General features: G+C 41.7%; 1 protein-coding gene across 1 annotated transcript; it reads right to left on the reverse strand.

The window, feature by feature from the left end:
• Nucleotides 1–8,661: 8,661 nt before the first annotated feature.
• Nucleotides 8,662–10,565, reverse strand: LOC120251782 (protein trichome birefringence-like 26). The gene is made up of 4 exons (XM_039260425.1): nucleotides 10,338–10,565; nucleotides 10,159–10,245; nucleotides 9,779–10,056; nucleotides 8,662–9,687 (listed from the first exon to the last, which is right to left on the reverse strand). Exons 1-4 carry the CDS (start codon nucleotides 10,504–10,506, stop codon nucleotides 8,890–8,892), a joined length of 1,332 nt encoding a protein of 443 aa, XP_039116359.1. The 5' UTR covers nucleotides 10,507–10,565; the 3' UTR covers nucleotides 8,662–8,889.
• Nucleotides 10,566–10,838: the final 273 nt, after the last annotated feature.

Raw genomic sequence — 10,838 nt, forward strand, 5'->3', positions numbered from 1 at the left:
ACCATATCCCAGAAGAGAAATCGAACAATCTCAACACCTCGCACTCGGATAAAATCACATGGAATTCTAGGGATTCCAAGTGATAAACCCTCTTCCTAGATATATACCTAACCCTTTGGTCCAGGTGAGAAGTCCTAGTCACAATTAAGCCCTAGATGCTAAAATCACTTCAACGCTTCACTCTGTTACATCTGCAGCTAAGCCCCGGTGGAAGGTCATCCCTTAGCCCATTCGCTCTACTATGACCGCAAAGAACTCAAGGAAATGGAGGAAGGATAAATCACATCGGAGGGAAAAGTGGACGCTCCGCTACATCTCGACTCACCCTCTCGACCCTCTCCAATCTAGCTTTGTCTAACCCTCGTGGTGTGTCACTCACTCACAAGGGTACCAATATGAACTCTCAACCCTAGTGTAACTCTAAGGGAGGATTCAGTCAATCAAGCATTCAAGATTGGAACTCAACTAAAACATCAATTAATGAAAGCATAATAGAAGGTTTAATGAAACAAATACATCCTAGGGTTCACAAATCCAAGTACCCACTAGGGGGTTTAGCTCTCCATGGAGCTAGTTACAATCAATAATGAAATCGAATGTAAAAACAAGTAATCCATAGAAAAACCCCCTCGGTAGTCGTGTCGATGGTCTTGTGGAGTGGCCTCGTCTCCTTCAAAGGTCTCCTTGTCTGGCCTAGGGTACACCTCACCGGATCGGTGCTGACGAAAGCTTCCCCAATAACTTTCTTCCAAGTGGAGCACGATGTCAAAGCCGTAGAACCACTCCAAAATCCTTGCGAATACCTCTCAAAATAATAGCCGCCACCCTCTTGAAAGTTGGGGAAAGATGGAGATAAGAGTTATGAAATCGATGCTAAAATTGGCCTTAAATATGGCTGGAATCAGGAATCCACACGCCCATGTGGATTTTTTCACATGGGCGTGTGGAATTTCCACATGCCTGTGTGGATTCTCTGTTTTACTCCTTCGGCCGGCTATGAACAGTACCTGTTACAGTGTTTAATACACTATTTATGGCTGTATCCTGCTATAGTACTAGCCCGAAACACTCCTGAATCCATGTTTTCATCGAGGTAACGTAAACGGGCACACGTTTACGCCGTAGATCGCTTTGCTTCTTCAATAAACGAACACGTTGGTGGAGATCTTGCTATACATGAACAAGCCGGAATGCTTGAATGTGACTGCCCTTGTGCCTCTCCAAATCGTTGTGCTAACTTGAATACAAGGAGGTTGGCACACATTTTCGCATCTTAAACCCGACTTATGTCTTCGCGTTTGAACCTTCTCAAGACTTCCTCCAAATGGTGCATTCACGATCTACATTGGCTTCCTTCTCTAACCTTCGGCTTCACAACCCTATATGCATGAAAGTAACATAAATGCACACATATTAGCATTAAAACTCGAGAAAAGTAATGCTCATTATAAGGAAAGAACACTTCATATTTTTATCACACAAGCACTTATCAATCTTAAAAAAATACCTACTTACATAAAAAGAAGAAAAATATGGTAAATCTTTTTCTAATACATATGTTGAACTCTAGGCTTTAAATTAGTAAACTGGTTGAGAAATCCAGCAGGTTGTTTTGCAACAAGGAGATGATTTGGAACAACATAGTATGTATTCTTAATGGTGATTAGAATTTTATATTGAAATTTTCAGTGAACAATATACCCAGTTATTTGTCACAAGAAAAAAGTTTTTGAAAATTTACATGTGTATATGCACTAAAATGCTTGCAAAATTAAACAGTACATTTAAACACACTAGTACATGTATGTGTCAGTTTCAAAAGAAAATGGTACCTCTACCAGCACAATACAAAAACCTTGCATCAAATAACCTTTATTAACCAAAGTATAAGATACAATACAAAGACCAATAATGCATAATTAAACCAACACAAAAAGTCAAACAAATTAGATCAGACATAATGTGAAGAATTAACCAACCCAATCCATCAATTAATCATTTAAACTTTGCACAAGTAGGGCACAACCCTAATCAGAAAAATCCAAGAAGTGGAATGAAGAAATTTGGCAAACTGAAAAACCTAAATCAAAAGAATTTGCCCAACTTGATGAAGTTATTTAACAAAAAAAAAAGGAAAACCCAGAATGACATCTTTCCCTGAATCACAAGTTTTTTAGGTCTTGAATGCCACAAACACAAGCATAGCAAAGACTAGAAAAATAAATATTATTGCAAGATATCATGATCAGTTGAGCTCCTTAGCTACTTAATATATGAGAAACAACATGTCAATCAGAATTTATGAAATGGTTGAGAAATCTAGCAGGCTGATTTGCAATAAAGAGATGATTTTCCGGTGAAATGTTGGATCGGACATTTAATGCAAGACCAACAAAAAACAAGACCATCACATTCTAGAGAAAAGGCCAATCACAAACACCAAAAGAAAAAATCAAAATGAGAAGAATGATGAAACAAATAGAAGAACTGAAGGAGGAAAAAGCTTTGGAAATTACACAAATAATAGTACAAATTTAGGAAGATTTACCCAAATAATAGAAACTCTAATTTTATTTCAAAATTAAAATCCATTATGATAAACCCTAACTTGGACACTTACAGTAACATGGTGGTTTGTGCCAATTGAGCGCCATGAGACAACAAGCCCCCTCGCTCTTAGGGGGGAGGGGCAACGCCTCTCTCTCTCTCTCTCTCGGGAATGAAGATCTGAAGATCAAGGCCGACGTGAAGTGGTGGAGAGAAGTTTACGTCTCCCTCTCGCTCCATCTCGCGCTCTCTCTCTTTTTCTCACTCTCGGGATGAAGAAAGAGGGGTTATGTTATGTTGCCGCTGATGTGACCGGTGATGTGGCTAATTGGGGTTGACAAGGCGTCCACCTCAAGTGTGATGTGCCCACATAAGGCCCTCTAGTGTCAGCTCAATGCTGACATGTCATTTCCGGTGGCCACATCAGCAACCCAATGCCGGAATTCTGTGGGTATCCTCCCGAAGATAACAAATCAATGTCTAATATCCTAAAAGATACAAAGTAGAATTGGATACTCATTTTGATATAAGACAATTGTACGGTACCCACTCAAGATTTTACTGATGGAGAATGACACACATAACTAAGTTCAAAAGGACCTTAGTTGTCTTGTAACATAAGGCTCGTGAATTGGCTAATAAGAAAAAGGCGAATGATTTAAATCGAAGTTAGGGGAATAATAAAGAGAATATTAGCAACTTTATAAAATTTATTGAAAATGTTTTAATTATATATGCTTTTCCTGGAGTAAATTTTTTACTAGATTACTAAACTTTGGCTCAATTTCACTTTGATCAACAAACTTCAATTTGTATCAATTTGATCACTAAACTTTATTTTGATTTTACCGGGCAATAAATCAAGGATTTCAACCCCAATTGATTACATGGTTGTCGATCTGAAAATCTGAATTAGTCCTCCCCATGACACATTATGAAGTCTATTGGAGGTGTCTATGTTATTGAAAAAAGCCACATCATTCATTTGAGGGCTGGAATCCCATGATTTACTACCCACTGAAATCAAATTAAAGTTGAGTGATCAAATTGATACAAATTGAAGTTCGATGATTAAAGTGAAAATTGTTATATGTATGTATGTATGTATGTATGTATGTAGTGGGGTACATTATATCATTGGCTTCTATATGAAGACCTATGATCACACTTACTCTAACACATGAATGAAGATTAATTCTTTCTTTTCTCCTATCATTCATATCATGGTATCCGAGCTAGGTTAGATAATTATTTTTTTTTCCGGCCAACTACTCCGGCCATTCTCCGACTATCCTCTCCGGCCATCTTCCTCGGCATTTTCCTCGGCTCCGGTCATCTTCCTCGGCACTCTTTCTCTACATCATCTCTTCCCTCATCATCCACTCAAAAACCATGATTATTATCTTCACCACCACCACCTCCACCATTTAAGCCAACCTTATCACCTCCACACATCTTCATCAACCAGCCGGCCACCTTCACCGCCATCATCCTCATCATCCTACACCATCACCGGCATCATCCTCATTATCCTACACCATCACCGGCATCATCCTCCACCATCACCGCCATCATCATCATACACCACCGCCATCATCCTCATCATCCTCCACCATCATCATCCTACACCACCGCCATCATCCTACACCATCACCGGTATCATCTTACACCATTACCGCCATCATCCTCATCATCCTACACTATCAACCAGGCAACCATCACCACCTCCACCACCATCATCATCCGCCCACCACCCACATCTTCATCATCAATACCTCCAAAAGCTTGCTCCCAAATACCGGTCACCATCACATTCCATCAATTCTATCCCATGTGAGTCTTTGCCTGGCCACACATACCCACATGATGTGACACTACTATTGGCATGTGTCTCTTTGTCCAACCAAAACAAGACATTACCTTGAGATTATATGGAATATGGATTCAATGGAGTGTTACCAGACATTCGTCACCGTAATATTCATCATTCAAATGTGGTGCTTGATGGCACCAACTATATTGCCTGGCGACTCACTATCATGTGGATTCTTGATAGCATTCGTATTGTTGGCCATGTTGACGGTACGTGTACTACTCCTACTGCCCCTTCTCTCCCTGACACCAATGCCTCCACTGAGGCTTCTGCATTTCTCACAGCTTTTGAGCAGCAATTTGAAAAATGGGCTGCTAATGATTCTGCTGCCAAGATGATGATCTGTCAGACAGTCACTCTTGATATTCATACTCAGATTGCTGATCTTTCCACTGCTCGTGCGATGCGGTACTATCTTGAGCGCCGATACTGTGGTTCCAGTCAGGCGCAACTCTACACCTTATATTAGTCTCTCACTGGTCTCCAGCAAGGCGAGGATACAGTTGATCAGTTCTACAACCGGTATTGCGCCCTATGGTGGCAGATTGACGCCCTGACTCCTCCTTATTGTGTTGTTCATACTGCCTAGATTCTTACATGTTCTGATTCCTGCGCTCGTCGTCGTAGCCATGAGGAGACACGGCGTATGTATGAGTTCATTATGTGCCTTCGCCCTGAGTTTGAGCAAACTCGGGCTTAGTTACTTCATGTCCCCTCTGCATACTCTTTAGATAAGACATTTGCATTTGTTCGTGCTGAGGAAACCCGTCTCCGGGCTTCCTTCCCAGGGGGGTTAGTGCTCTTGCTGTCTCTCGTTTTCCTTCCGGCTCTTCGGCCTCCTCATCTACTAGACTCCTGGCTCCTCCTACGTCATCTCGGCCTTCTTTTCGGCCGAAATGCACTGTGCTTTGTCACCATTGTGGCATATTTGGTCATCTCGAGCGTAATTGCCGGAAGAAGCAGCGAGGACTTCCGCGCACTACTTCCTATGGTAATTCTTCACCACCTTTTCTCCCACTGTCTTCCTCTCTCCAGCAGGAACATTCTGTTCAGGTCTCCCCTGCTCTACTATCTCCTGCTTCGCCATCTTCTACTTCGCTGTCTGCTAGTGATCAGTAACTATTGGCGATGTTCCAGCAGTTTCAGCAGTCTCATTTAGTAGACACCACTGGACATGCACGGTCGGCTCAGGTTCCTCCCTCTACTCCAGGTAGTTCCTGTCCTCTCTGGCTTCTTGATTTTGGTGCTTCCCTTCACATGACACCTGATACCACTCATCTTTATCATTCCCGTCCACCCTTACACATCACACGTGTTCGCACTACTGATGGCACCCTCTTTTCTATTTTATCTACTGGTCACTTTTCTTCGGATGCCTTCTCTGTTCCTTCTATCTCACATGTTCCTTATTTATCCATGAATCTTATGTCTGTTAGTCAATTTACTGATTATGACTGTCAGATTATTTTTGATCGTACATCATGTCGTGTGCAGGATCACAGTAGGATGGTGATTGGAGCTGGCCGCAGCCATAATGGAGTCTATGTGTTGGATACCCTTCACTTGTCTTCTTCAGCTAAGCCCTTTCATCAGTGTCATGCTACAGTTTTATCTCATTATATGTGGCATCATCGTCTTGGTCATATGTGTCCCTCTAGTCTGTCAGCTCTTGTTTGTCTTGGAGTCTTAGGAGCTGTCTCTCCTTCCTCTGATGTTATTTGTATTGGCTGTAAGCTTGGCAAACAGCTACAACGCCCTTATCCTATGAGTGTATCTCAGACTACTTCTCCTTTTGAACTTATTCATTCTGATGTTTGGGGTCCCGCTCCCTTTGTTTCTAAAGGAGGTAATCGTTATTATGTTATTTTTATTGATGATTACACTCGCTTTACTTGGATCTATTTTATGCACCATCGTAGTCAATTATTATCCTTATATCAGTCATTTATTGCCATGGTTCACACCCAATTCTTTGCCTCAGTCAAGATCTTTCGATCTGATTCTGGTGGCGAATACACTTCTCAGGTTTTTCGTGCTTTTTTGTCTTCTGAGGGCACATTGCCTTAGTTACCTTGTCCTAGGGCTCATCCTCAGAATGGGGTAGCTAAACGCAAGCATCGTCATATCTTAGAGACAGCTCGTGCTCTTCTTCTTGGTGCTTTTCTTCCTCCTCACTTTTGGGCTGATGCTGTTAGTACAACTGTTTATCTAATTAACCTTCAGCCTTCATCTTATCTTCATGATCGCAGCCCAGGAGAGTGTCTTCATGGGACACCTCCTCGCTATGATCATCTTCGTGTTTTTGGTTATCGCTGCTTTGTTTTGCTCGCACCTCGGGAAAGGACCAAGCTCACTGCCAAATCTGTCCCTTATGTTTTTCTGGGATATAGCCTTGAGCATAAAGGTTATCGTTGCTATGATCCCGTTACCCGTCACATCCGTATCTCTTGTGATGTCACGTTTGATGAGGCCACCCCTTTTTATGCTTCTCCTTCTTCTACTAAGTCTCCTTCTCCCTCGGTTCCACTATCTTTTATATTTCCTATCACTTCACCTAAGAATGCTTCCCCTATGCCCTCCTCTCCGTCTTAGTCGCTCTTCTCTTGATCCACCTTCTCCACTATCTGTTGAGTCTCCTGCTGTGTCTACCCCTTCTTCTTTACTTCCCCCTGCTCACCAACCGATTAGTTTAGTTTACCATCGTCGACATCCTACAGTAGCTCCAACAAGGCCGGTCCACTCTGACGCCCCTCCTGCTACCAATCCAGCTCCTGAGGTATCCTCTCATCCTTACTCATTACGAGATCGCTCCTCTTTACATCCACCTGTTCGTTATGCTTCTACTAGTACCAGTGTCTCTGATGTCATTGAGCCAGGTACCTACAGGGAAGCGGTTTGATCCCCTGAGTGGCGGTCTGCCATGGTTGAGGAGCTTGATGCTTTGTCTCGGAATCACACCTGGGATATAGTTCCTCTTCTTGCTCATGCCACTCCTATTACTTGTCGATGGATCTACCGGGTGAAGACCCGTTCTGATGGGTCTCTTGAGCGATATAAGGCACGACTTGTTGCTCGCGGTTTTCAGCAGGAATATGGCCGTGACTATGAGGAGACTTTTGCCCCTGTGGCCCATATGCACGCTTGTCGTACATTAATTGTTGTTGCGATCTGTCGTAGGTGGGTTCTTCATCGACTAGATGTGAAGAATGCCTTTTCTTCATGAGGGACCTAAAGGGAGGAGGTCTATATGACTCCTCCTCCCGGCTTTCAGTGTCTCCGAGTGCTGTTTGTCATCTTCGTTGGGCTCTCTATGGTCTCAAACAGGCTCCACGTGCCTGGTTTGAGAGGTTGATCATGAGAGTTGAAGGCTCGCTGGATTTACTCCAGTATACATGATCGCTTGAGTTTTCATTCATTCCTCACCTCGTGGACGGACCATTCTTCTTCTATATGTGGATGATATGATTCTTACTGGTGATGATTCTGCTCACATTACTTTTGTGAAGCAAAAACTGTGTGAGACCTTCTTGAAGACTGATCTTGGTCAGCTTCGTTATTTTCTGGGTATCGAGATCACATCTCATCCTGATGGCTATCGCCTATCTCAGCAGCATTACACTCTCGATCTTCTCGACCGCTCTGGCTTGACTGATACTCGTACTTCCGCTGCACCAATGGAGTTGCATTTGCAACTTCGTGCTTCCGATGGGGTTCCCTTATCAGATCCTTCTCGTTATCGGCATCTTGTTGGTAGCTTGGTATATCTTGCCGTTACACGTCCTGACATTTCTCACGCTGTGCATATTCTCAGTCAGTTCATTGCGACACCCACTTCTGTTCATTATGGACATCTTCTCCGGGTGCTGCGCTATCTTCGTGGCACTGTCTCCTGTGGTCTGTTCTACTCACACCAGTTCACTCTTCAGCTCCAGGCCTATTCTGATGCTATTTGGGCTAGCTCTCCTGATGATCGGGTCTCTGTCACTGGCTATTGTACCATTAAGCTATCTACATGGTTGATTATTTGTTTAGGAATTTGGAGCAACATTGATGCATAGGACACTTAGAAATGTTGAATTATTGTTTGGGAGAATTAAAAGGATTTTATCATTTATTTTATGAAGGAATTTAGACTATTTTTAAGGTGTCATTTTTTTAGTTAGTGTGGAAGTAAGTTTTCGAAAGGTTCTCACTCATATTACTACTCTTCATTGATACTTTTTAAAATATACTAACCACCACACCAAACCATAACAATTAAGTCACATCAACTAGGCCTTTCCAAGGCAATACAAAAGCATAATGACCTATCTGACTTATACGCTGACTTGGTAGCTCAATGGTGCAAACCCAAATCCTCCATCCAATTAATACGGCTCAAATATTGCTGCTCCAGCTTGGCTGCCATGCTGGCAACTTTATCCAAAAGAACCATATAATAAACCAAAAAAATAAAAAGTGACAATAATCTAAAGCAAGGAAGAACCAGAGTCATCAGCATCTCCACTTATTACCATCTGTAGTAACAGTTCATTCCAAGTATCAACAGGACCAGGCAAGCACCAATGCATGCAATCAATTTTGATTTTCTTATCACCATCAAATGGATGATAAGTACGATAAGGACCAGGATGCCCATCAGGTCTTAAGAGTGAAAGATGGTAAGTATCAAGTAGCTTCATTCTCACTCCATTACTTGCTCCAATCGCTGCAGCCTTCTCAAACTCCTCAACCTCAACTCTCCTCATAATAAAGCCATGATCACCAATATTGATTTCCCATTCTTTGAATGGCCTAGTCCTATTGCAAACTATTTCATTGGGCAACTCTCCACGCTCAGAGTGATCCGGTGACCATGTCTTAAGGATAACAAAGGGCTTGTGCTTAGATGTGGCAATGGACTTGAGACTCAACTGGAGTGCCTTCCTGTAAATCTCATCAATTGCAATCTTTTTTAGTTCCAGATGAGGACAGTAATGGCAACCAATGACTTGGTTGTTCTCATATATGATGCTTGATTTGTAGAAATGTGGGCCAATGGAGATCACCACATAGTCATAGTTGTTGTACTCATTGGTCCACTTGCTATCCAAGATGTCAAGATGAAGGTGTAAGTGTATTTCAGATGCATCTCCATGGTTATCAGTAGTTTCATAATGAATCAAATATGGAGCCCAGATCACATAAATGGTGAGGTTGTAAGAAGGATAGTACCATGTCCTACTGTTGTATGCGGAGTCATGATAGATATCATGAGGCTTCTCCACCTGGATTGAAATAAGTTCATAATCCATTGTTTCATGAAAAAGCCAGGTTTAGAAACAATATTAATGTGCCATTTGGATATTGGATTATTACCTTTGATAGTTGGCATATCAAGGAAAACACAAGGCCATGGCAAATTGAATCGCCAATGAATGCAAATGATTTATCGCGCATTGCATTCAGAAATTTTAGTGGATCAAAGGGAGGCAAGTCGCAGGCATTCGGTTTCCATCTCCAGTGAAGGTAACCTGTATCAGGCCTCCCATTATTCAGACAGTTTAGATATGGTGGTATTAGATTGCAGGTTTCATTTGTGTATGCTGGTTCTGCAGGGCTTGGTATCCATTCTCCAACCCAAAGATCACATTCTTCTGCACCAGAGTTTTAAATATCAGAACATGTAACTCATTCAATATTTTTCATTTTCAGAAAGACGCACACAAAAAATAGACTCTGGATCAGTTGCTATCTACCTTTCTTCAACTGCTGCTCTTGAACAGTTGATTCCTTTGTTGGAGGCCTTATATTTAATGCATCTTGTTTCTCGAGTGACAAGGAGACTGAAATATGCAAAGACATGTGTAAAAAAAAGAATGAATGCAATATTCATCATCTCAAAATGAAGCATTGTATTGAGAAGCAAAGAAAATACATTGTTCAGCCTCCACTGCCCATGCATTAAAGTTGCTGTCGAAGAGGTAGCAAATTGCACCCGCCAAGAAGATAATACAGATCAACTTAAAAAATATCAAGCTTATGCTACTCCTCCCATCTTTTGCAAGCAATGGTTGATGGTCTCCTACCATGACCTCATCTGCCATTGCAATTAATCACTGCCTGCACACAGAAATAAAGCACAAAAGAACAGGTTAATGCTATTCCTTCCCCTCCAAGTGTGCTTCAATTTATTGTATTTGATTTTATTGCATTTGCACATGGTGATTTTATCAATCACGTTTGCTTAATGTCAAGTGCTTTAATTTGATAAAGTGGCAGTGATAGAATCTAGTGGCAGTGCTTTGCTGGAGATAAAAGACAAAATTTAATGAATTATATTCTGCAGCAAATTGCTGCAAATTTCAATATTTATCAAGTGATCAATGTTCAAACTTGCTTCTTGTTGAGATAAATGCCAATGTTCAACCATATCCTC

Source organism: Dioscorea cayenensis, chromosome 20, assembly GCF_009730915.1.
Source record: "Dioscorea cayenensis subsp. rotundata cultivar TDr96_F1 chromosome 20, TDr96_F1_v2_PseudoChromosome.rev07_lg8_w22 25.fasta, whole genome shotgun sequence".
Taxonomy (NCBI): domain Eukaryota; kingdom Viridiplantae; phylum Streptophyta; class Magnoliopsida; order Dioscoreales; family Dioscoreaceae; genus Dioscorea; species Dioscorea cayenensis.